The sequence below is a fragment of the Propithecus coquereli genome, unplaced genomic scaffold, assembly GCF_000956105.1.
Source record: "Propithecus coquereli isolate 6110/MARCELLA unplaced genomic scaffold, Pcoq_1.0 Scaffold775, whole genome shotgun sequence".
NCBI lineage: Eukaryota > Metazoa > Chordata > Mammalia > Primates > Indriidae > Propithecus > Propithecus coquereli.
The window spans coordinates 198,510-224,156 of record NW_012153896.1 but is presented as its reverse complement, the minus strand read 5'-3'; the positions used below and the strand labels follow the sequence as shown (position 1 = coordinate 224,156).

General features: G+C 52.3%; 2 protein-coding genes across 4 annotated transcripts in view; both read left to right on the top strand.

Annotated features, from left to right (window-relative positions):
• DDB1 (damage-specific DNA binding protein 1, 127kDa) overlaps positions 1-9,760 on the top strand; it is a 28,503-nt gene extending 18,743 nt beyond the window's left edge. The window contains exons 21-27 of the mRNA XM_012662709.1: positions 316-410; positions 5,406-5,576; positions 5,951-6,060; positions 6,332-6,501; positions 6,714-6,816; positions 8,269-8,392; positions 8,990-9,760. Of these exons, the coding sequence (XP_012518163.1) occupies positions 316-410; positions 5,406-5,576; positions 5,951-6,060; positions 6,332-6,501; positions 6,714-6,816; positions 8,269-8,392; positions 8,990-9,073 (857 nt within the window). The 3' untranslated portion in view covers positions 9,074-9,760. The remainder of the gene's footprint in view (positions 1-315; positions 411-5,405; positions 5,577-5,950; positions 6,061-6,331; positions 6,502-6,713; positions 6,817-8,268; positions 8,393-8,989) is intronic.
• Positions 9,761-13,298: 3,538 nt separating this feature from the next.
• VWCE (von Willebrand factor C and EGF domains) overlaps positions 13,299-25,647 on the top strand; it is a 31,806-nt gene continuing 19,457 nt past the window's right edge. The window contains exons 1-9 of one of the 3 annotated variants that reach the window (XM_012662706.1): positions 13,299-13,677; positions 16,178-16,272; positions 16,400-16,489; positions 16,823-16,951; positions 19,350-19,466; positions 21,767-21,883; positions 22,736-22,864; positions 24,330-24,772; positions 24,849-24,942. In XM_012662706.1, coding sequence (XP_012518160.1) covers positions 13,568-13,677; positions 16,178-16,272; positions 16,400-16,489; positions 16,823-16,951; positions 19,350-19,466; positions 21,767-21,883; positions 22,736-22,864; positions 24,330-24,772; positions 24,849-24,942 — 1,324 coding nt within the window. In that variant the 5' untranslated portion in view covers positions 13,299-13,567. Of the gene's footprint in view, positions 13,678-15,840; positions 15,870-16,177; positions 16,273-16,399; positions 16,490-16,822; positions 16,952-19,349; positions 19,467-21,766; positions 21,884-22,735; positions 22,865-24,329; positions 24,773-24,848; positions 24,943-25,647 lie in introns of those variants that run through there. The other 2 variants (XM_012662708.1, XM_012662707.1) reach the window with 2 other exon arrangements.

The window sequence follows — 25,647 nt, the reverse complement described above, 5'->3', positions numbered from 1 at the left end:
TAAAGACTGACTATCAGCCCGGAAATCTCAGATCAGCCAAGATGGAATTTGGTCTCTATCCTGAGAGACAGATCTGGAGTTCCAGGGTGGGACGTAGATCTTGGATACCATCTGGAATCAGTACACATGCCCTTGGGGCTCATACTTTAGATGGTAGTTAACCCCAGCATATATACCGACTCTGTGTTGCTTTTCAGATGAGTGGTTTTTGGAGGCAGGAAATAAGGGCCAGAGGGGCAACCACAGGATTCTTTTGACTAGGTAAAGTGTGGGCTCTTTAAAAGAGATTCAAGAATTAATCTTTTTTTCCCCCAGGAAAACTACAGACTGTGGCTGAAAAGGAAGTGAAAGGGGCTGTGTACTCCATGGTGGAATTTAATGGGAAGCTGCTAGCCAGCATCAATAGCACGGTGAGGCCCGTACCACTTGGTACCCTGCTTTAGGTTGCACACCAGCTGTTGTACATTGTTGTCTACAGAACATACTTCCCTTAAGTTTTCTGGGGCTGTGTGTGTGAGCTTTTAAGGATGACAAAGTAGTGGGTATGGAGGATAGAGCGCTAAGCTGGGAATGTGGGGAGCTGCGGTTGGACCAGGCAATCGACTGGGTTATGTGAACCCCATATGTATCAAATCCTGGGTGCTGCAGGAATCGAAGGAGGCAGAGAGTGCAGGGTGTTCTGTGTCCCAAGAATATGTTAGGCTGCACACGGTGGCTCACTCCTGTAATCCTAGCACTCAGGAGGCCAAGGCAGGAGGATCACTTGAGGTCAGGACATCAAGACCAGCCCGAGTGAGACCCTGTCTCTACAAAAAATAGAAAAATTAGCCAGGTGTTGGTCCCTGCGCCTGTAGTCCCAGCCATTCCAGAGTCTGAGGCAGGAGAATCCCTTGAGCCCAGGAGGAGGTTGCAATGAGCTATGATGATGCTATTGCACTCTAGCCTGGGCAACAGAGTGAGATCCTATCTCCAAACAAACAAACAAACAAACAAACAAAAGAATATGTTATCTGTATGGACAGAATGTCCTGAAGACATCCCAGTCCTTTGAAGCATTCCACTTCTCTTCTGCCATGACTCTGCCTCCTTCCTTGCTAAAATTTTTTTCACCAGCTTTATTTAAGTATAATTGGCAAAAATTGTGTATATTTAAGATGTACAACTTGATGTTTTGATTAAAAATTTTTAAAATAAGTTTCATGGTCAAATAAATTTGAAAAATGCACTATCTTGGATCCCTCTCTTGGGGTGTCACAGTGCATCGTAGCATATTAAAGGTGCTAAGAAGACTGAGAGTAAAGAAACATTACTTAAATGTGTGTTTGTGTGTGTGTGCATATGTATTTTTTTTTTTTCTTCCCCTTAAAGACAGGGTCTCACTCTGTTGCCCAGGCCTGGAGTACAGTGGCAGGATTAGAGCTCACTGTAACCTTGAATTCTTGGGCTTAAGTGATCCTCCCACCTCAGCCTCTGCAGTAACTGGGACTACAGGCATGTACCACCACACCTGGCTAAATTTTTTTTGATTTTTTTTGTAGAAACAGGGTCTTACTATGTTGCCCAGGCTGGTCTCGTATTCTTGGCCCCAAGCAATCCTCTCACCTCGGCCTCCCAAGATGCTGGGATTCTAGATGTGAGCCACCATGACTGGCAGATATTTTAAATTGAGCATTTCTAAGTCATTTGTTCATTCAGAAAATATCAGCTGAACACTTGCTGTACGCCAGGCACTGTTTTAGTGTTTGGATGTAGTAGTAAACAAAATGAACAAAGAGCTGCCCTTTTGGAACTTACGCGCAAAGAAAGTATATAGTATGTGGAATGGTAGGGAATAAGAGAGGCCTGGGACTGGAGGAGCACCCGGGTGAACATGGGAAGTGGGGGTTAGCTGTTATCAGATGGTCAGGAGGGTCTTGCAGATACGGTGGCATTTGGGCAGGTTCTAAAGGAAGGGAGGGAGGAGCCATGCCTGTGTCTGGGGAGGACAGGTGCCAGGGTGAGAGGTCGAAAATGAGAATGGGCAGGCGTGGTGTCTGGCAGGAGTGAGCTGGTGGGGTGGTGGGAGATGAGCCCAAGAGGCAGCAAGGGACCAGAAGAGGCAGAGCTTGGTAGGCCGTTTAAGGACTTGGGGTTTTTTATGAGGGTGATGCAAATCTCTGAAGGGTTTTGTTTTGGTTTTTTTTTTTTTCTTTCCATTTTCTCTGGAAGGCTTGAGCAAGGGTTTGAACATGATTAAACTTGTATTTTAAAAGATCATTTTGTTTCTCTGGAAAGGCTGCAGGAGACTGAGGGTGGAAGCAGTGAGGTCAGTTAGGAGACTCTTGTAATAGTCCAGACAGCAGTCGGTGGTTGCTGGGACCAGGTGGTGACGGAGGAGAGGATGAAGAGTGGTCAGATTGTGCATGTATTATGAAGGTAGGATTGAGAGGCTTTGGTGATGGGTTGTAGATGAGGTGTGACAGGTGGTGGATAAAGGGTCAAGAGTTTTGGCTTGAGCAGCAGTAAGGATGGGGTTGCCATTTACTGATACGGGGAAGATTGTGAGTGCAGCGGGTTTGGAGTGGACCTTGGGTTTGGACACTCTAAGTTTCAGTGGTTTTCTAAATGGAGATGTCAACTAGGTAATGATCAGAGAGGTATCTAGGGAAGAGGTAGGCTGGAGATGTCAGCATGGCAGTTATTCAGTGACATTTAAAACTAAAAGTCGGGATGAGATCACCCAGGATCACCTATGCACTGGGGTGGGTAGAGCAAGGCTGAAGACTGATCCTGGGGCAGTCCAGCATTTCAAAGTTGGGGTGATAGAGAAGATCCAGCAAAACTGAGGAATGGTGACTGGTGAAGTAGGAGAACTGAGAGGACAGTGTTCGGGGAGCCATGGAAAGAGCATTTCAAACAGGAGGGAATTGGTAAACTGCAAATGCTGCCAGTAGGTCAGGTGACAAGGATTAAGAATTGGTCGTTGGTTTTAGCAACATGGTGGTGACCGTGACAGGAGAGTGGTGGGAAAAAAACCTGGATGAAATGGGTTCAGCTGAGAGTGGAGGAGAGGACAGCTGGTAAAGAAAACCCCTTCGAGGAGTTTCACAGCATGGGAGAGAGCGATGGGGGCAGTGACTTCAGTGGGAAATTTCAGGACAAGAGTTTGTTTTTAATTTTTCAAGCTGGGACATACTGCCGCACGTTTCTCTGGAAATGATCCATCAGAAAGAGAAGGATTGCCTGTAAGCTGGCTTTTGTCTGGTGAGCTTGAGGAAGGGAGAGGGACAGGGGAATTGGGAGTCTGCAAGACAGCGCTTAGTGGGGTGGGCTCTGGGCATCTGAGAACAGGCGGAACTGAGGATGCAAGACTGAGGAGGGGGTGCGGTTATTTTTAATGATAGGCTCTAACAGGTGATCATAAGAATGGACAAGATAATGTAACCATAATGTTTGTACCCTCATAATACCCTGAAATAAAAAAAAAAGAATGGACAAGATAAGTAGAAAAGAGGAGAGTCAGAAAAGTTATTGGAAGGACCTTCTTTGTGAATGTTTAAGGCACCAAGAATCACAGGAGGGCTGAGGGAGAGTGGTGGGGTGGGAGTTTAGGTGACTGCTTCAGGGCACGGTAGTGGTGTAGTCGGATGATGTGAACCTCAGAACTGGAGTGTTTAGGGAGAGAGGAGGGAGAAGGCCAGGAGGAGCATGGAAGACTGTCCCACCTGCAGTCCCAGTCCTGGGAAGGACGGCGGGAGGGAAAACAGCTAAGCCGAGAGGGCCCCGGGTAGCAGTCAGAATGAGAAAGTGAAGGGTCAGGCCAGAGAGAGGCTGCCGGGGATTAATGAGTGTGTGTTCCAGAGGGTACGGATGTGGGAAGTGGGGGTGGCACGCAAGGTCAGATTAGGTGTCGAGTCTGTTGCTGGCCAGTATAAATACTGTATGAGCCATATATGTAATTTTAAATTTTCTAGTAGTCACATTAATAAAGGCAAAAAGCAGGTGAAATTATTCAGCTCTGTCAGTGCTACAAGAAAAGCTAGTGAACTTAATTTTGATAATGTATTTCATTTAACCCAATATTTAAAATATTATCATTTCTACATGTAATCAACATGAAAACTATTACTGAGATATTTTACATTTTTTTGTACTAAGATTTCAGAATCTGATGTGTATTTTATACTCACAACACATCTCGACTTGGAGTAGGCACATTTCAAGTGTTTCATTGCCACGTGTGGCCAGTGGCTACCATATTGGACAGCAGAGGTCTAGAACCTTTTGGGAAGAGAGTGGGAGTCCTGGGCTTGGTGGTATCTGGCCTTGGTCTATCTCCATGGCAGATGGTAATGGGGAGGCTGAGAGTGTGGAGAGGGAGGGTGGCAGGTGTTGGTGGGAGCACAAGGAGCCCTGGTACCCCCTTTTCACTCCCACTGTTGGAGGTGTGGAGGCCCAGCAAGGCTGAGCTTACCCGAAGATGGGGCACTCTGGAGGTGCCCTTGACCCTGCTGGCAGAGGTATGGTAGCCATTGTAATCATTATGAATGACTCTTAGAGTATACACCTGTGGAGGCAGGGTTCTTCGGACACACCTTGAGAAATCGGCTTAGTATATTCTGTCCAGGAGTTTCCAGATGTGCAGAGAGGCCATGGTGGGATTATCAGGATCCTGAGGGATTTGCCAGGAAGGCTTGTCAACCCAGATAAGTTGCATCTGTCTTCCTCGGCCCTGGGCTGGGCCACATGTCTCTCCATCTGTTTGCTGGTGGTAAAGCATCTCCAGTGTTTTGGAGATGTGGTCATGATTGCAGCAGCACTGCAGTGGAGAAAGAGAAAAGCAGGGTTTCTTTCTCTCTTTTGGGGTTGGTAGGGGGTGGCCATAGAATCAAGGTCTTATATTCCTTTAGTTATTTGACACTTTCTGTTGGACTTTGTCATTCGCTTTTCTCTGCTCATTGGGTTCACATTAAAAAGTTCTGGGAATGTATAAGTTTTGAGAAGGGTTCAGAAAAGGCAGTTTGTTGGGGGGTGATCTTCTTCCATTCTGATTAGGAAATTGGAGTTGGATCTTCTCTTTTAACAGATATTTCTGTAGATCAATCACCAAACTTCAGTCATAAGAAGATGATCTTTTGTCATATCCATAGTATTATACTTGCATTACTGTTTCCTTTACATGGACTCATTGTTTTATGTAAAGGAAAACTTTGTATTACTAGTTTGGTGTGCTCTGTTTTCATGTTTCATAAATACATAATAGTGAAATAAAAAAATGTTCACCCGCGTAAACACATAAGACCATTTCCCACCCCACATTGCACTTTGGGAAGCTGTACTGCAGACGGAGGATTGGGGAATGGGGAACAGTCTCTGAGAGGACTCCGGCCCCTTAGGCTGAGAGAAACAACATGCCCCCCTTCCAGGTGCGGCTTTACGAGTGGACAACAGAAAAGGAGCTGCGCACCGAGTGCAATCACTACAACAACATCATGGCCCTCTACCTGAAGACCAAGGGAGACTTCATCCTGGTGGGCGACCTCATGCGCTCAGTGCTGCTGCTGGCCTACAAGCCCATGGAAGGAAACTTCGAAGAGGTAGTGGGGGGATGAGGGACCAATGTCTTGCTTAAGCCATGATCCCTGCAAGTGTTTCTCTGGTGGTGGAGGATAATCAAGCCCAGTGGGGGCAGAATTTCCCTATAGCATACATTCTGCACAGATTACGTATTTTTAGAGACTCCCCAACCTGAACTCTGAGTAGGCTTCATCTCTCGGCAATTGCAACCAAATGGGCTATGTAGGCCAGAGATTTTGGGGGAGAATCCTTCTAGCATGACAGTTTTTAAACAGAGCTGCATTTTCTGCAGGTTAGGGGTCTTGGCTTCTGACTAAAAAAAAGACAAGTCCCAGAACTGGATTCCATGCAAACTGCTGATTGTATTTTCTTGTTGCACCTTATCTATTTTAAGATTGCTCGAGACTTTAATCCCAACTGGATGAGTGCTGTGGAAATCTTGGATGATGACAATTTCCTGGGGGCTGAAAATGCCTTTAACTTGTTTGTGTGTCAGAAGGACAGGTGTGTGACCAGCTCTGGGGCTGGTGGGGAGGGGCTGGAGCTCCTGGGTCTGTGGCGTTGAGAACGTGGGGATCTGCACCAGGTTCAGGCGCTCCTCTTCACGAGAGAAGAAAAGGTCACACAAATCAGCCTCTTGAGATTGGCTCCCCTGCTCTGGGGTGTGTGGGCTCCCCAGGGAAGCTCAGCACGTGGTGTCCCCTGCACGTGGTCTTGTGTCAGGGCCCCATGGAGACCAGGAGGATCAGGGAGTGACTTTCTCGCTGCCTTTCAGCGCTGCCACCACTGATGAGGAGCGGCAACACCTTCAGGAGGTTGGTCTCTTCCACCTGGGCGAGTTTGTCAACGTCTTTTGCCACGGCTCTCTGGTCATGCAGAATCTGGGCGAGACGTCCACCCCCACACAAGGCTCCGTGCTGTTCGGCACGGTCAACGGCATGATCGGTAAGGTTAACCCCCTCCCGCAGGGCACAGCCCCCCGGGCCTCCTTCTGAAGATCACCGTTCTGAGGAACCAGGGAGAACAGTTGGACAAGACGTGGGAGGCCAGTGGGAGGTTACCCGCCGAGGCTGCAGCAAGCTCGTCCCTCCTGCTGGTGCTTCCCGGGGCTGTGGGCTCTGGAGCTCTGCAGCTCACTGCCTCCTTCGCTTCTTCAGGCCTGGTGACTTCACTGTCAGAGAGCTGGTACAACCTCCTGTTGGACATGCAGAATCGACTCAACAAAGTCATCAAAAGTGTGGGCAAGATCGAACACTCCTTATATCTTTCCCAGAGCTGTCCCGTTGCTGGGCAGCACATCCTGCCACGTGCAGAGAGCCACATTACCCTAAATTGCTTTGGGAAACTGCTATCCAAAATGTTTTCACTAGATTCCTGTATGGATCAGGTTTTGTTTTTTTTAATTTCTTTCTAACTTTTTTATGTGGAAAATTTCAAACATACAGCATAGTAGAGAGAATGGCATAATGAATTCCCACGTACTCACCACCTGGCTTCAACTGGTCCATCTTGGAAATGTACATTTATGTCCCTGAAATGTGTCTGCTTCTGGCCTTCTTGGTGTTGCATTTCAAACATAAGTTTGTTTGATTATTTATTTATTTATATTTTTTATTTCAGTACATTTCAAACATTCAATACAATTGTTTTTTGTTACATGGATGAATTCTGTAATGCTGAAGTCAGGGCTTTTAGTGTACCTGCCACCAGAATTCAAATGTAAGTTTAGATCATGACATAGGAGAACATCCTTTCTCCTAAGTTGGGGGCAGCAGTGTCTGAGGCTAGAGACACTACCAGAGGAACAAGGGAAAAGGGAAGAAGAAAATGCTGGAAGCTCAAGAATCAGCCGTGCTGGGACATTTGCTGTGGGAGATACAAAGAGTCCTTCCCAGGCAGGGACTCCCTGGGAGTCTGACCCAGCTCTAGCCAGGGGGTGGCTAATGGGCTGATGTCTTGCTTCTTTGCTAACTGGCAGGACCTTTGGCAGCCCCTTGGCTCGCTGAGCCTCAGTTTATTCATCCATGAGGCTTTTAGGCTAGACTCAGATGAGTGGTTCTTGTGCATCAGCTTCATCTAGAGCACTTTTTTTTTTTTTTTGAGACAGAGTCTCACTGTGTTGCCCAGGCTAGAGTGCCATGGCGTCAGCCTAGCTCACAGCAACCTCAAACTTCTGGGCTCAAGCGATCCTTCTGCCTCAGCCTCCCAAGTAGCTGGGACTACAGGCATGTGCCACCATGCCGGCTCATTTTTTCTATATATATATTTTTCGTTGTCCAGATAATTTCTTTCTGTTTTTAGTAGAGACAGGGTCTCACTCTTGCTCAGGCTGGTCTTGAATTCCTGACCTTGAGCGATCCACCTGCCTCAGCCTCCCAGAGTGCTAGGATTACAGGCGTGAGCCACCGCGCCTGGCCTAGAGCACTTTTTAAAAATACCCAGACACGCCCAGGCTTCACGCTAATAGAATCCGATCTAGATTTTTAAAAGTAGTATTTTGAAGATTACCCCAATTGAGAACTAATTCTCAATATAATAATTTTATATTTCTTATAATTCTAAAAATGTCCAAAAAGCGATGTGATTTTTAGTTGAAACTGTCGTTTCCTATTTTAACCCTGATTGCTTTAGACTTGGGTCTTGTTCGGAGGTGGGGATGACTGAGAAAGGTTGTTTCCCAGTGAGCACACATTCCTTAACTTGCCTGTCTACCTGGAGATCCTTTCACACTGAGCGGAAGACAGAACCGGCCACAGGCTTCATTGATGGCGACTTGATTGAGAGTTTCCTGGATATCAGCCGCCCCAAGATGCAGGAGGTTGTGGCAAACCTACAGGTGAGCCATGTGGTGTTCAGCCCTGGGCCAGTTAAATAAGTCATCGCAGGTTGCAGCATGCTAGGAGACCCTGAAAGCTCTGGGTACCTCTCCTGCTCAGTTCTAAGGTGCCATTGGCCCTCTGTGGCCCTTTATGATCCTTACCAGGTGGGAAGGTGGAGTCTGAGGGAAAGGAGATGTATATGGATGAGCTCGTGGGTACCCAGGAACCCTACCCATGCTAACCTCTGTCCTTATCTTCAACATGGGCACATTGGGGATCTCTGGCAAGACCCAAAGGTGGAAGGCAGGGTCAGGATCCTATAGGGAGGAGGGATTTCCACAATTCTGGAGTTTGGAATATTGCTCACTGGAGATGGTACCTCTGGGGAACATCCTTGAAGAGGGAGAAATGCAGGCCAGTGGGTGGCCTACGAGCCAGCCTTGCCTCAGGAGACCTGTGCCACCAAGGGGGAGGTGTGGGCTTCTGGTGAGCCCTTTCTCCCTGCCGTGGCAGTGGCGGGAGCCATGTCCCTCCATCGCTGTGGGCATTCCCTTCCCCAGCTGAGGGAGAGTACCGTTCTGGCCCTCACTGTCCTGCCCCTTTTCTTGTTGCAGTATGACGATGGCAGTGGTATGAAGCGAGAGGCCACCGCAGATGACCTCATCAAGGTTGTGGAGGAGCTAACTCGGATCCATTAGCCAAGGGCAAGGGTACCCTTTTCTGACCCTCCCCAAAGGCTTCGCCCTGCTGCCCTCCCCTCCTCTCCTACCATTGTCTTCTCGGCCATGGGTGGGGGGGCTTTTCCCTAAGCCAGCTGCCCCAAAGCCACAGTTCACCTGTGTGGAAATGGGGCTTTCTTAGAACTAAAACCAGTTCACTAGAGACCTGGGAATGGGCTAAAGGTGAACCATTTTCTCCCTGGATTTTTACCAGTCTCACATGATTCCAGCCATCACCTTGGACCACCAAGCCTGGATTGGTGTTGCCAGTTGTTCTCCTTCCAGGGAGGGAATTTGCGGCTCTTTGGCTGAAAGGAAGCTATGTGTGTGCGTGTGTGTATTTCACACTCATGCCTTGTCCTCTACTATCTTTTTATTTAGGTTGGGGGTGTGGGAAGGTTGGCTTTAGTAGGGAAGAGGGTTGGGAGGGCTTCGCTGTCTTGAAGTGAAACCTTCCTTTTACTTTTCTTCTGTTGCCTCTGAGACCATTGGGTTACCGGGCCCTGGACTGCCTGAGCATAAAACCTGGAGATGGTGGGTGATCCCCAAGCCACAGCTCTTTGTCTCTGCAGACTGCCTTCTTCAGAGAGAAGGAGGTGGGGGGATGTGAATTGGTTGTTAGTTCCTGAGTTTTACCAAATAAAGTAGAATCTGAGAAGAAAAGTACATTTGTTTTGGCTTTTCTTCTCCCTGCCCAGCTATCCAGCATCCCAGGTATGCTATTTCCAATTCATTGCAAACTTCGCCGGTGTCCCCCACTGTATGGCAGCTGCTGCAGTCACTTGTCCTTGCTATTAGAACAACTCTCTCAAGTAGTGAAATGACATCTGTACCTCTCCTTTGTCATGTGATTGTTTTTGGTGGGATCTCAAGGATGGTGAGTGTCAGGTTTGGAAATTCAGTCTTTCTGTTGCCCTTGACTCAAAACACTGATGTCAGTTTCATCTGCTAGTAACCTGCCGTGCCTAGGGGTTGCTTGGGCACCTTTCCTGACCTCACTTTACAGCCAGCTCTGTGTGCAGTGTCCAGTCATTTAGCCCCAGGCCACCAAGTGGCTCCTCATGCACCTCCCAGCTTCCTGTTGCCACATGCCCTTTGGATTCTCATTTTATTTCTTCTGGTCTAATCAAGTGAAGCTTTGCTGCTTTTAGTTTGAAAATGACAGGAGTAGGGCACATTTGGGGTTCACCCTCTGTCCAGCTCAGTGGGTCAGAGTGTCTGAGCCCATATTTCTACCGGTGATCCAGTGGGAATAAAGTCTGCTCTGTCCCAACAGTGGAGTAGGGTTGATCCTAGGCATATTGGCTGGCTCCTTTAAGACTAGCCTTTGATACCGTGTCAGGAAAATTGTGGTTTCAAGTTCAAACAGTGGTTTTGAGAGATTCTAGCTTAAAAGGAAAAAAGCAAGGAAGCATCCTTGCTTCAGGAGTCTTCTGGAGTAAGTTTCCTTCCCTGGAGAAATTCTTGGTGTTTTATTACTCTTCTTTTCCCCGTATTCTCCTGGGATTTCTGAGGGTGGGGGATAAGGGTCTTCAGAGAAAAAATAATCAGCAGCTCAAAAACCACAGTTTGAACTTGAAACTCAACACTGTGATTTGAATTCTTAAAGTCATGGTTTGAGTTTGAAAAAGGCCTGCCAGAGACCAGCTTTAATGAAGCAAGCAAGCAACAGTCTCCAGATTGTGATTACTTATAAAATTTAATCCTAGATGGGAGCATTGACTCCAAGGTGCCATGATCAGAAAGGCAAAATGGGATTATTACTCTGGTGCACTCTTCGCAGTCTGACCTGCAGCCACTGAGACCTGCAACTTTGAGTAGAATGTTGTTATCAGTGGCTTCAGTCTTGAATTTGGAAGCTTGTGGAGTCCTTGCAATGTTTTGCTTTTTTTGTTTTCCTATAATCTTGGGTATATTCACTTGGGATTGAATTCCAGCAACCCTTTGGAAACTGACATCCTGCTGCCATACTTCCACATCCCCTTCTTAAAAACCATTAATCACCTCTTAGGGGTGAAAGGTTGTCTTGGAGTGTGGCTCTAGCCAGCTGGAACAGCTCCATTCCATGTAGGCGCTGATGAGTTAGCATCACTCCAGGCCTCTGCATGAAGGGACCTTTGGGAGAATAATAGAAATACTGACTCATCACATGACCATTTGGAAGGGTCACAAGCCAGAGGCCGTCATTCTGCAGCCAACAACAACTTGGATCCTCCACCCTTAGTGGAGGGTCCCTTTTGTTACTGAGAAGCCACAAGCCACAGAAGTAGGAAAGAAACACTGAGGAACTTGAATTAAGCGATATGCCCAAACTAGTCCTTGAAGATGAACGGTACTAAGTTAGAGACTCAGAATCCAAACTGAGAAGCCTTGGGGTCAAACAAAAAGACAAGAAAAAGCAGCAAAAAACAAACTAAAGGAGCAAATTTGGTAGAAGGAGCAAGGTGAATGCCATAAGGTCACGAACTTTATGGGAAAGTGAAAGAAATGCCAGGGGCAGTTGTTTAAGAGATTTACCAACAGCAATTTACTATGTCGTAAGTATCCTGAATGCCTCCTTAGGGTTAGGTGTTTAAGCACAAAGTGGCATTTTCTATTCTAGCTGCTCGTTGAGCAATATGGAGCAAACCTTGCCAGAGAATGAGTTTTATGGGGTGAGGTGGAGGGGCTGGGACTCCAAAAAGTAGTATTAATAGTTAAGAGTGGAGGTAGCCGAGGTGTGCTGGAGTGTGGGAGAAAGAAGATAGCACGAGAGACGACAGCCATGTAAAAGGTCACTTTTGTCCCGAATAACCATGTTGAAAATGTGCGGGTAGCTAGCTCCTAGGGCCGGGAAGAAGGAGCACCTATTTGACACTGAGTGGTGATCTAGTGGTGGGGAAGGGGGAAAGTGCAGCCTTTGGATGTTTGAGGCAGGAAGGAAAGATGCTGGAAGATTCTGGGAGCCCTTAGGACTCAGAATGGACATAAAAGCAGAAGTTGCATTCATCTTACAATGCAGAGTATTTTAGCAACCTGCTTGCTGAGAATTGTTGACTAGATTAGAAGATGGGTCAAAACTAACAAGGTGAGAGACAGGCCTAAATGTGAATGTCTGCTAAAACTCGGCCACACAGGTTCATGTAGGGAGATTGGCTTGGCAGCTTGTGTTTAATAACAATAAAAACATCTGAGGTTTTCCTTCAATGCAAACTCTGTGTTATGAACTAACAGTATCATGGTCCTGTTAGGCTGCATTAGTAAAAGTACGGCGTCTGTAGGAAGGAGGGGAGAGTCCAAGCCACTGTTGGTACACCATGTCCATTTGTGGCCACCAACGTGAAGGACCTCAGCAGCAGGCTGAGGTAGTCAGCCAGAGGGTCATGGCAGAGGCAGGACCAAAGGAATTGGGATTGTTTAGCTGGGAAGTAAGGACTAGTTCTAACAAATGTAGTTATTCAAAACGATTGGGCTGCTTTTTGACAGGTAGTGAGTTTCTTATCCCTGGAAGTGTTTAAGCAAAATCTTGAACTAATTAGGTCTGGGTGGTGAAGGAAGATGCCTACACGGAGCAGAAGGTAAAATTCCGTCATCTTCCCCGCTTTCTCCCAGCTGGATGATACTGAGTTCCATCCACCACTGGCTCACCACTGTGCTGCCTCAATCCCTCTGCAGCCCACCCATCTCTGAGCCCGGCCTGGGGCGGCGGCAGGAGGGGCAAAGGGGATGCCTTCCAGTTCTGCTTCTGCTCCACTGCTTCCTCGCCTCCAACCAGCAGCCGGGAGGCCAGGCCTCTCTCTCTGCCCTCTGGGTGCCCAGGGGAGCCTGTGGCTACAAGACCGGCTGCTGCCCCCTAGCCAGGGAGCGGTTGGACCCACCGATCCACGCCCTTGGGTTAGGGTGCAGACCTGCAAGAGGCAGGAGGCGGGAGGCAGGCCTAGAACTGCCCAGCGGCGCAGCGACCCAGCGTCCTGGGTTCAGATTTCCACGATTCTCACCTGACAGCACAGACGTCTGGGCTTCCACCGAGGCGGGCAATGCCCTGGGAGCGCAGCCTCTGGCGCTAGCTTGCTCCCGAAGTCTCTTTCCTCTCAGGGCCTCAGTCTGACGCCCTCAGCCCTTCGCAGGAAGCCGACTCCCAAAGCCGGGTAGGGGGTGTGGGCCGAGGGCGAAACCCCGCCCCCAGGGGTCCCTGATCTTTACTCCCACCCCGGGCTCCGCGCCTCCGGGAGAGGCACCGGCGGGCGGGCGGCGCTACCTTTTGTGTGTTTCACTCCGAGGGGCTGGAGACCACCCCCAGCCGGCCGCCGCGTGCCCTCGCGGTCCCGGCCCCTCCTCTCGGCGTCCCCAGCCCCCCGCTCCGCTCCGCGTGCCAGCTCGGGGATCGCTGGTTCGCTCCCCGCGGCGCCAGGAGGAGGGGCGAGGCCAGCAGCCCCCTCCCCCGCGCGCGGCGCCGCAGCCGAGCCCAGCCCGGGGGACCCGCCGCCGCCGGTCATGTGGGCCGGACTGCTCCTCCGAGCCGCCTGCGTCGCGCTCCTGCTGCCCGGGGCCCCGGCCCGAGGCTACACCGGGAGGAAGCCGCCCGGGCACTTCGCGGCGGAGAGGTAAGCGCCGCGCGCCTCTTCCCGGCGCCGCCGGGGGTGTGCTGCCGGCCAGGAGCTGGGAGGAGCCGAGGGGCGCCCCGGAGCCGCCGGCAGCTGCGCGTCGGGGTTCGCTCTGGGGCGCTGTCCGCGCGGCGCAGCCCAGGGGGTCCGGACAAAGAGACAGCAACTTGTGCCTCTGGGCGGGTGCCCGTCGTGCGCCCCTGACTGGGACCGTCCTGGCTGGGACCTGAGGGGATGGAGATCCGGGTGAGCCCGAGGGTGCCCTGGAGCGCGGACCCCTGGGGAGGGGAGCCCGGGACGTGCCACCCGGTCTTGGGACTGGCTGGCTTTCGCTCCCGAACGTGCAGCGCCTGGCCTCCCCCGCGGCGCTGGCCGCTCTGGGGCTGGGGGCTTTCCCTGTGCCCGGGCTTTACGCACATCGTGGACCTTGGAACCGCCCGGGTTTCTCCGGGTTATGTTTCGGTTTCTGTCCGTGCGTGCGCGCCGGTGGGGGAGTGGGGGTGTGCCCCCTCGGTGTCTTTATCGGTGGATGCCGCCCTCCCCATGTGTTTGTCCCGGGGCCGAGGCCCGGCAGCCGCGGGGCCGTGAGCGTGTGTGCGTGATGCTCGGAGCGAAGGAACACGGTGTCAGCGGGCGGCCTGGCCCGTGGCCACGTCCTCCCGGGGCGCGCAGCGGGGGCGGCCCAGCCAGTCTTGCAGCTCGCACGTGTGTTCCGCAGCCAACGCCAGTTCCTGCTCAGATCACGCCGGCTCCGCGGCCTTTCACTGCCTCCTGCCACCTGCCTCCCGGTGACCACCGGCCTCAGGAGGCTCCTTGGGGCGCTCTGGCGGGTGCTCGGCTCCTGCCCACCTGAGGGTTCGACTGCACCAGCCTCCCCGGGCATCCTTCCATCTGCCGCTTTGGTGGCACTGCCTGTCCCTTTCCGAGCCTCCCAAGGCTCCGCGTTAGGCCAGTCTGAGGATCGGTAGCTGCCGGCTCCTCCCTCCCAGGCTGCTGCCATCCAGCAAGGCGGGGATGAGACCTCACTGCCAGCTCCCCCCACCAGGAGTGCCCCCTCTTCTTCTGCGATGACTTCAGAGAGGGGAAAAGGATCCTTGAGGCCCCAGGAACAGATATCTGTAGACTCTTCTAAACTGCCATGGTGCCCTGAGCTTTCCTTTCCAGAATACTTGTCCTATTTGACATGGGTTATTCTCCCCAGGAACAGGATAAATCTGTCTTACCCCACGTCCCCAGTGCCTGGTGCGGTGCTGGGCACTGCGGGTGCTCTGTGAAGTGCGGGACTGGCAGAATGATATTCCCATCAGCCTCTGAACAGGGGTAGAGCACAGTCGGGAGGGTTTTCCTGTCCCTATTCTGTTGCACTGTGATTCCCAATTCAAACCAGGCTGGACTTCATCACCCTCTGTCCAGCTCATTGCTGGAACTGGCTGCAGTTGTCACCGCTGTCCTCCCACAGGCCTGTGATCGTGATGCTCTCCCGCCTGGACCACCCTCTCCCTTCCTCGTCTTTTGCCAGCTGCTCCTAGTCTCCTGTCCTGCCTCAGCCTAGGTGCTGCCCTCCCAGGAACCGCCCCCCTCAGGGCCCCATAGTCCATCCTGATGTGGCGCTTGTCATGCTATGTTGTTATCACCTGGTCCCTGGTCTGCCCAGCGTCCCTCAGAGGTGGGGCTGGTAACTTGTTCATGGCTATGTGGCCCTGCCCCACCCAGCATCTGGCACACGGTTGGATATGCCCAGCTTTCTGCCCTTTCTGGACTTCGGATTCCCCATGGTCCTGGTTGAGCAGACTCTCTTGTCCTCTCCCGTTCTGGGCAGCTCGCTGGTGCTCCCATGCTCACCCCAGAGCTGTCACCTGTGCCAGTGCCCTCTGACCTCCCTTCTCAGCTGTTTTCTCAACAGCCATTTATTGAGCCCTTACTGTGTGCCAGGCAGTGCTCCATGTGCTGGGGTGAACAGATAAGAAACCCTTGACCTCAGGAAGCTGTAGGGAAGACAGACAATGAACAAATCAACAAATTAATGAATAATGTCTCAGGAAGTGTTTTGGAGAAAAATGAAACAAGGGAGGGGCAGACAAGAAAGACCTCTCTGAGAGGGTGCCATTGGCAGAGATTGGGGGAAGGGAGAGAGGGAGCTGAGTGTGTGTCTGCGAAGAACCTTCCCGACAGAGGGAACTGCAAATGCAAAGGTCCTGATGCAGCCATCCCTGGGCTCTTCATTCATCCCAGAGCCTTTCCTCAGCTTTGAGTCCCCTCTTCCTGGCCACTCTTTGCTCTGTATCCATGTGGCAGATATCTGTTCTCTCCCATTTTTGTCTTTGTCCTTCCTCCAGGAGAGACTGTCTGGGTCCTTTTTCTTTAGAAACATTCCATTGCCCCTCCAGGGAGTTCTTGAGAACAGTTTGCTGATTGACTTACAGACTGGCCGGGAAGCTTTCCTGTTGGCCAATCCCTCCCCTGACACAGAACGTGGAAAGTGCTCTCTTCTCTCTTGCAGGCGCCGGCTGGGCCCCCACGTCTGCCTCTCTGGGTTCGGGAGTGGCTGCTGCCCTGGCTGGGCACCCTCCATGGGCAGCGGGCACTGCACCCTGCGTAAGTGCTTGTCCCTGTGCCCCGAGTCTTCTGCACCAGAGTGTGCATTGCCGGCACTCAGTCCCTGGTCTGAGGGGCAGACTGGGGACCCCAGTGCCTAGTCCCTCACCTGCGTTTCTCCTCTCAGCCCTCTGCTCCTTTGGGTGTGGGAGTGGCATCTGCATCGCTCCCAATGTCTGCTCCTGCCAGGATGGAGAGCAAGGGGCCACCTGCCCAGGTAACTGGGGGTGGGCAGTGGCTGATGGGAAGGGCTGACTTAACGTTGAGGTTATGTGTCACGCACCAGGCACTTGAGATGCGTTCTAGAATATCATCTACGAAGAACCCTATTAGGTAGACATTTTATTCCCATCTTATAGAGGAGGAAACCGAGACACAGAAGTTACTGTCTTGCCCAGGGTCGCACAGCTAGTAAATGCAGAGCTGGATTTAAACTCAGGCCTGTTTGCCTCCAGAGCCACCCTCCCAACAGAAATGAGCCGGCGAAGTGGAGGTGGCTGGGGCTGCCCTGCCGCGTGCTGCGTGCTCACTGGGGCGATGCTTGTTGTAGAGGCCCATGGACCCTGTGGGGAGTATGGCTGTGACCTTACCTGTAACCATGGCGGCTGTCAGGAGGTGGCCCGGGTGTGCCCTGTGGGCTTCTCGATGACAGAGACAGCTGTTGGCATCAGATGTACAGGTAAGAGGCCTGGGAGCCATGCGGCAGGGGGAGGGCGGGAATTATGTCTCTTCCCTGTCCTGCCTGGATGGTCTCCAGAGAGTTGCAAAAGCCAGGCTGAGCCAGGACAAGCTCTGACATTTGAGAGTGGGCAGGGAGGCGTGCAAACAAAAGAAATGTGTCACTTCTGGTACTTCCCAAATATTTTTTGAGCACCTCTATGGGCAGTAATGGAGCTAGGGCCTGGGGTTACTGGAGGTAACCCTGTTGTTTGTTATGGAGCTTCTGAATATGGGGAAGGGAGAAAAGGAACGGGACAGCCCAACGTAATGGGGACCTTCACTAGGACGTTCAAGGTGCGGACCCTGCAGAGAGGCACGGAAGCTGGAGTTGGGGGTGGGGGATCGGCAAGGGAAGGCTCCTTGGGAAAGTGACATTTGAAAGACAGGAAAGCTAAACTCACTAATTATTTTGTAAAAGTATTATTTGTGATTAAAATAAGTTCCTACTGGCAAAGTCTGTTACCTTCCCCAGAGGCAGCCACTGTGACTCGTTCCTTGCCAATCTTGCCAGAGCAGCAAAAGCCTTTTTGGAGTTTTAACTTTGTAAAAATAATGTTTCTCTCCCTGAAAGGAAAAGTAAGAGATAATTTCATTTTAGAACGTTTGGAATAAGAGGAGAAAGGTGAAAATAAACATCCCCTGGAAGTCCCTACCTGGAGACATTTGTTACTAAAATGAAGTTATTTTTTCTGCCCTTTTGTGTGAGTGCGTATGTGTGTACGTGTGTATATATCTATGATAGGCATGTATATATGTTTTATAAAATTGCAATTGTACCTTGTCTGTAGTTTTTGTTATTTTTCCCATTTAGCTTTATATTATATCAGTAAATATTCCTTGCAACATAGTTTTTAAGAGCTGTGTACTTGGCTGCTGTAATTGCAATGCTAGCCTGCTACCCCTCATGTAGGTGGCCTGCAATGTTTCACTACTATATATAGGGCTGCAATAAAGAGGCTTCTTATCTGCTACTCTGGTTATTTCCCAGAAGGAGCACTATTGGGTCAGAGGGTCTCACTACAGGAGCCTTGGAGAGTGTTGCTTGTTGCACCATCTCCTCCAGAAAGGAGAAGCAATTGAGCAATGATCCTGCCCCGGAATACCTTTTGTCTTTCATCATGGGGTGCTTTCCGCATACACTTCTCATTGCTGGTGCAAACTGGACCAAGGAAAAATCAGAGAACAATGTCAAAGCACAGTGTGCAGGACAGGGTGGCCCTGGCCCTAGCCACGAGGGATCCCAGTGGGATGGGATTAGTCAGGGTGGGCTTCTTAGAGGTGGTGGGCATGGTCTTGAAGGGCCTGCCAGTGGGAAGAGCAAGTAGATACCATGGAGAAGGTTGAGGAGGGGATAAGGGGAGTGGAGGTGTCTGGTAGGCTTGGGGGGCCAGGCTGGGAGAAGACGCGGTGCAGACTGGAGCAGGCTGGGTGATCCTGTAGGGCCTCAGGAGCTGCCCTGGCTCTTTGGTGGGGAAGAGACGCCATGCAGCAGGACTTGGGGAGTTCTAGCTCCCAGCTCCTGCACCTGTGAAGCCCGAGCGTTTCACCAAGCTCACCCGCCTAAGCACTGCCTGGGTCTGGTCAGCCCACCCTGGGCAGAGGCTTCAGGGGACTCATTTGTGCTCCACAGCCTGGTCTTATCTTAAGCCACCTTTCTAGATGGTAACCCACGCTTCAGCCAGCCTGGGCCTCAGTGCAGTCCCCACAGAGCCGGGCTGCTGCCCCGAAGCCCCTTAAGTCCTTTCTTCACTCTGGCGGCCCCTCCTCCTAATGCTCCTGGTCCTCTCAGCCCATCACGCCTGCAGGGCACCCGCTGTGGCCAGTCATTCCTGGGTGGGGCATCTATCACTGGCCCGCACTGGCACCCCTAGGCGTGTGTTTTGGCTCCTGTTATCAGACCATAAACATCTGGAGAGACAGAGCTGTGTCTCTGTCACATTTGTGTCCTCAACGGTCCCTCTCCAGGTCTGCTGCGCACAGTTGGTGCTCAGTGAACATTTAAGGGAATGATGCTGTTGATAATTTGGTCAGCCTTCCTGTCCACTGCTCTCTGCTCTTTTAGGGGCCCTGTGGGGTTCCCTGCAGGTGGGGCCACTGGAAACAGTCCTGTCTCAGCTCTCTGCTCTCATCAGCTGGTCTGCATGAGTCAAAGGGGGGCCTGGTCCCTCTTCTTTCTTGGGGTTCCCTCCCAGCCAATGGCTTTCCTGGTGCCTGCTCATTCTTCCTGGGGTGCAGGTAGGGGTTCCAGGTTGCTGAGGGCAGGCTCGGTGTGGGCACAGGGTCCTCTTGGGGTCAGTTTGTTCCCTGAGTCACAGCAATGCTCGGAGTGGGTCGTGCAAAGGTGTTTCTCTTCCCAGACATTGATGAATGTTTAAGCTCCTCTTGCGAGGGCCACTGCGTGAACACGGAAGGCGGGTTCGTGTGCGAGTGTGGGCCAGGTATGCAGCTATCTGCCGATCGCCACAGCTGCCAAGGTGAGCCTGCAGAGAAGGTACGACCGCTCGGGGAGGGGGAACGGTGATGCCGCGCTGGACATCAGGCCCTGCTGGACCCAGCACAGTGTGCTGTCCATGCATCGCTTTCCTCCAGATTTTCTAGGGGAGATGCTGTTGTCATCTTCATTTGACTGATAAGGAGACTGAGGCTTGCCTGAGGCCATTCTGTTAGTAAGAGGTGGAGTCAGAGTTTGAATCCTGGCACAGCCCGTCTGACAGTTAGAACCTGAGGCTGCTATTGCAGCGTAGAGGGATGGGGAGGGAGGACAGGCCCCTAGGAGGGGTGGGGCCCACTAGCCTGGGAAGGAGGCCACCAGGATGAGGGGGGCCGGGGGGCTGTTAGCCCGTCCAGAGGGGCTGTGGGAGGGGCATGCTGGGCTGGGGTCATCCATTTTCTCTTTCATTGGTTCCACCTGCCCGTGCTGGCCCAGGCTCTGGAGCCACCTGGGGAATGGGATCCCTGCCCCCCATCTGGTGGGGAGAGGAAGAGCAAGGTGGGCGCAAGTGATAAGTGCTGTGGGAATCTAGGGAGGAGAAGGAATCTTTTCTCCTAAGTGAGCAGGAGGAGAGATCTTTTATAATAATCACTTGTTCTTTTAAAATGATTTTCGTTTACACAAGTTATGTGAGGAAACATTCTCACTTAAACAAGGCAGATCAGATAAAAGCTCCTCCTTGATGCTGTGCTATTATTTTCCATGTGTTTGAAATTTTCGTAAATTATCAAACAAGTTTTAAAAGTCATAGTGCTAGCCCAGCCTTCTCTCCCACTGCCACCCTGTTCTCCCTAGAGAACAGCCCTGGTGTCTGCTCGGGCTGCCGTAATCAAATCCCACGGGCTATTCTCGCAGTTCTAGAGGCCGGGGAGCCAAGATCGAGGTGCCGACCAGTTCAGATTCTGGTGGGGGCTCTCTTCCTGGCTTGCGGAAGGCAGTCTTCTTGCTGTGTCCTCAGGGATGGAGAGAAGGAGAGAGAGAGAGAGCTCTGTGGTGTCTCCTCTTATAAGGGCTCTAATCTCATTACAAGGGCCCCACCCTTATGACCGAATCTAACCCTGATTATCTTCCAAAGGCTGTACCTCCAAATACCATCACATTGGGGGTTAGGGCTTCAACATGAATTTGGGGGGACACTAGTTAGTCCATAGCACCCAGTTATCAGTCTGATGTGTGCTCTGACTGCCTCTCCCCATGACGTGTACGTACATATGAACTCACAGAGATACGATTGTTGCTGAACTCCTGCGTCCATGGCACTGGGCTAAGCATGTTACATACATTTTTCTCATTTTGTCGTCAGAATTATCCTGTGAAGTTGGTACTGTTTATCTCCATATTATTGATAGGAACACTGAGGCTTAAGGAAATTAAATGACTTCACCAAGATCGTGTTAGAGCTAAGATTTGAACCCAGTCATTCCTCTGCTTGCTTTTTTCCCCCTGAACAATTTGTATTGAAGATCTTTCCACATCGGGATAACTAGACCTGCTTTGTTCCTTTTCACGGCTGAGCCTGCAGTCCATAGTTCACAAACTTTTCTCTTACTGATGAACATGGAGATTATTTCCAGTTTTCACAATTTCAAACAACAGCATGGGGAAGCTTTTACAGAGGAGGTGCTATCAAAGCTGAGTTTCGAGATATAAGTAGGAGTTTTCCAGCCTGACAAGAGGAAAAGGCATACCAGGCAGACAGGAGAACGTGGGCAGAGGGAGAGACCCAAAAGAGCATGGTGTGTTTGGAAGACGGCAAGAATTTAGGCCATAGCGAAGGTGAGGGGCAGGGAAGGAGGTGGGGAAGGCAACCCAGGGCTGTGTTCAGCGGCCTTGTGAGCTTTGCTACAGTGTTGGTGCTTTATCCTAGGATAAGGCCTGTAGCCTCTGGGAGCCACGAGCGGCTTTAAACAGGGGGTGGCCTGATTAGAAGTCCCCTTTGTGTGGAGGACGGCTTGCCAGCAGCACAGGTAGAGGCAGGGAGACGTGCAGGAGGCTTGGCTGTTCTCCAGATCAGGGATGAAAGCGGCCCAGGCTGGGGGCTGGCAGTGAGGGTGGGGAGAAGCGAGCTGGTCCAGGGCGTTTTTAGGAGTTGATAGACTGGACGTGGGTGGTGAGGAAGAGAGGGAGTTAAGGTGGTCCCCCACGACCCTGAGTAGGGTAGGAGATCGTGATGAGGGAGGAAGAGGGGACCACGTATTTCCAAAGCCGTATGGGGAAAGGGGACCACGTATTTCCAAAGCCGTATGGGGAAAGGGACCCCCGCCCTGGCCTTTTCCCTTCCAGACACTGATGAATGCCTAGGAACCCCCTGTCAGCAGAGATGTAAAAACAGCATCGGCAGCTACAAGTGTTCCTGTCGAAGCGGCTTCCACCTCCACGGCAACCGGCACTCCTGTGTAGGTAAGGCCTGGAGGACCCTGCGGTCTGCGCACTTAGGCTGCCGCTCAGGAAGATGGGCAGGGCAGGCCCACCCGGGAAGGCCAATAATTGGACCTCCTGGTCCTCTGAGCCTGAAAGGGCTTGAGCCTTTGCTCGGAGCCTGCCTGTCTCTGGGGTTGGCGTGGCTCCCCACGGAAGATCCCGTCTTGGACTTTTCCTGGCCACGTGCCACTTTCATCCTGTTATGTTTCTCTTCCGCTCCTCCCCCAGATACACCCCAAGGATTCCTCTCTGCTCACCCATTTTCTTGGCTGCCTTTGCTCCCCTTGGTAAATAAAGCACGTTATGTCTTGGTTCGTCTGGTTTAGAAGGAGACCCCTGTTTTTTTCAGCCCATTAGCAGAAATTTCCAGAAAGGGATTGGCATGTTTGGCTTGAGCTTGGCTCATGGGTTGAAGGTGGGGTCCCATAGGCCTGAAAAAAGACCTTGTCCTAGTGGAGTTAGGTATTTGTCCTAAAGCCTACCTTGAGCAGCTCAGGGAGTTTTGAGACTTTTTCAGAAAGGAAACGGGAGGGTAGAAGGTTTGGTAAAGAGATTCCCAGGTAGCGCTTAATCATTGCTCTCATAGTGTCGGGGATGAGTCACTGACATACCCGTTGAATCCCACTGTATGCACGAACCTTCCAAGGAAACTAGCACTAGATTTCAGCCCTGCTGCCAGCCGTCTGAGCCACATCCCGCACGCTGGGGCAGGGACGGACCCCATAAGAACCTGGCAGGGGGACTCCCCCAGTCTTTTGGGCTAAGGGATGGGAGGAAGAAGGGCTCGGTAGCCTGGACAAGGCAGCTGTCTGCAGCCATGCTCTCCTGCAGATGTAAATGAGTGTCGGAGGCCACTGGAGAGGCGAGTCTGTCACCATTCCTGCCATAACACCGTGGGCAGCTTCCTGTGCACATGTAGACCTGGCTTCAGGCTCCGAGCTGACCGCGTGTCCTGTGAAGGTGAGCGCCGGCCTCAATCTCCTGGAGACCGGCCCCGCCCCACCCCAGGCGATAGGCCCCACCCCAGCACCAGGCCCCGCCCTCCCAGCAGTCCTTTTCCTGTCTCACCTGCTCTTGTTTTCAGTTCATCTTCAGTTTTTTCTTGAGACGAGAGTTTCGCTCTGTCTCCCGGGCTAGAGTGCCGTGGTGTCAGCCTAGCTCATAGCAACCTGAAACTCCTGGGCTCAAGCGATCCTCCTGCCTCAGCCTCAGTTTTTCTATTTTTTGTAGAGATGGGGTCTTGGTATGTTGCTCAGGCTGGTCTCGAACCCCTGACCTCAAAGCAGTCCTCCTGCCTCGGCCTCCCGCAGTGCTAGGATTACAGGCGTGAGCCACTGCCAGGCCCATCTTGTTTATTTTCAACATCCCGCTTTCTTTCTCGCTTTCTCTTTCCACTTCTGCATCCTCTCTTCTTCCCTTTTTCCCCACTGTTTCCCCAGCCCTTCTGTTTTCCCCCAAATGGTAAAAGGAAAGAAACTGGCAGCCACAGAGGGACGTGTGACAGAGGAGTCCGAGTGACGGGGCTCCCGGGGACCACCCTTCCGACAGTGCGGTGGCAGACCGCTCTGCGGCTTTCAGTGCCCTAAACACATGCGCAATGTCGTGCACGTAATGGGGGGGCCTTGCCAGAACCCTCCACTTTTTACCTCTCAGGGTGCCGTGGGGTCTTTCCTTGTCAGCGCCGAGAAAGCGACCTCGTTCCTTCCAGTGCACGGCGAGTTTCACGTCCTGTCACTCTCCCGAGATGAACTCTGAGCTCGCCCGTCCGTTTCCTCTCCTGGCCCCGCGCCTGCTGTCTCCCTCGTCTCACTGGGATCTTGGATCTCTCGCTTGCCGCCTTCTCTCCCCGCTTAGTTTTTCTGATTCTCTCTTGGTCTTTCAGACCTGTGGGCAGTGGGTGTCCATCTGCAGGGAAAATGCCCTTTCCTTGGCCTAAGTGTGTGTGTCGGGGGCAGGGCCTGTCTGCTGCGAGGCTGCGGTGGCCCCTGGGCTGTTCCTCCATCCTGAGCCTCAGCGATCCCTCCAGGAAAGCCACAGCTGGGTGGGTGCAGGGGACACACTCCGACCTGTCAGGACGTAGGAGTGGGGGCGGGTTACGCAGGATGGGTCCCTGAGGGGTTAGAGGTCTGCCTGGAACACTTGCCGCTCCCTCGTGGCGGGCGAGGAGGGGGAGGCGGGAGACTGATCGTGCAGCATCTGTAGCAGCCAGACCTCCGGCATGAGCAAGTGTAACTTCCTCCTGCTCGTGGATGCTTTTCCATCCATGTTCTCCTGGGATTGCCACCCCAGCAGTTAGACCCCTTATACTGATGAAGAAACTGGCTCAGTTCAGTGACTTTTGGTGGTGGTGCCAAGTCCAGGTCCCCCTGAACCCCTCCTCCTGCCCCTGCTGCCCCCCTCAGGAGACCCTGTGCCTCCGTTTCAGCGTTCCCGAAAGCCATGCTGGCCCCATCCGCCATCCTGCAGCCCCGGCAGCACCCGCCCAAGATGCTCCTGCTGCTGCCAGAGGCGGGCCGGCCTGCCCTGTCCCCAGGGCACAGCCCTCCTTCTGGGGCTCCAGGGCCCCCAGCTGGAGTCAGGACCACCCGCCTGCCATCTCCCACCCCACCACTACCCACATCCTCCCCTTCCGCCCCTACGAGGCTGCTCTCCACTCCGATGGCCACCCCAGTGCCTACTGCCTCCCTGCTGGGGACCCTCAGGCCTCCCTCACTCCTCCAGGGGGAGGTGGTGGGGACCCCTTCCTCACCCAGGGGCCCTGAGGCCCCACGACTGGCAACATGGCCCTCCCCCTGCCAGCACCTGGGAGCCACATACGAATCAGGGAGCCACTGGACAGAGCCTGGGTGTTCCCAGTGCTGGTGCGAGGTAGGTGCGAGGGACCTTTGAGGTTGCTCTGGGCTGGTGTCTGGGGCCTTGTGGTGACTCCTGCTTGTGTTTCCAGGATGCGGAGGTAACCTGTGAAAAGGTGAGGTGTGAAGCTGCTTGTTCCCACCCGATTCCCTCCAAAGATGGAGGGTGCTGCCCCTCCTGCACAGGTGAGAGCGGGTGCCAGGGTAGGGCACAGTCCCGCCTCTTCCCTTCCCCCAGCCCTCCTGCAGCCGAAGGCTGTGCTCCACCTTTCGTGTGCGTTAGAATCACTGGGAAGGCTTATGAAACCACAGATCCTAGGCCCTGCCCCCAGAGCTCCTCGTTCAGCAGCTCTGGGATGGGGCCTGAGAATGTGCATTTCTAGCAAGTTCCCAGGGGATGCTGATGCAGCTGGTCTAGGGGCCACAGTTTCAGAACCACTTGTCTATGCTGTAATATCCCTCAAGGGGAGCTTTTCATCTTCTGGACATCCTTTTTGAGCTTTATTCATTCGTTCATTCAATGAGCCTCTCCAAATCCACTCTGCAGTCCCCTTCCCCTACCCCAATTCCCCTCCTACAGCTGGAGGAGTCGTCATTTCTGAATTCTGTCCCAACCCCCCCTTCCGACTCCCTCCCATCTGCTTATAACTTTTCATATGCTTCTCACGGCGGTGAGGATAGGACCTAAATTCTTAACCGCTCCTTCACAGACCTGGAAACTTGCCCTGCACAAGAATCGCTGGGCTCCTATTGAGATGCAGAGTCCCGTTCAGCAGGTCTGGGGAAGGCCTGAGACTCTTCATTCCTCTGATGCTCTCGGTGATAGGATGCCACAGTGGCTGGACATTGAGCAGTGGTTAAAAAGTCTTCCTGGCCGGGCGCGGTGGCTCA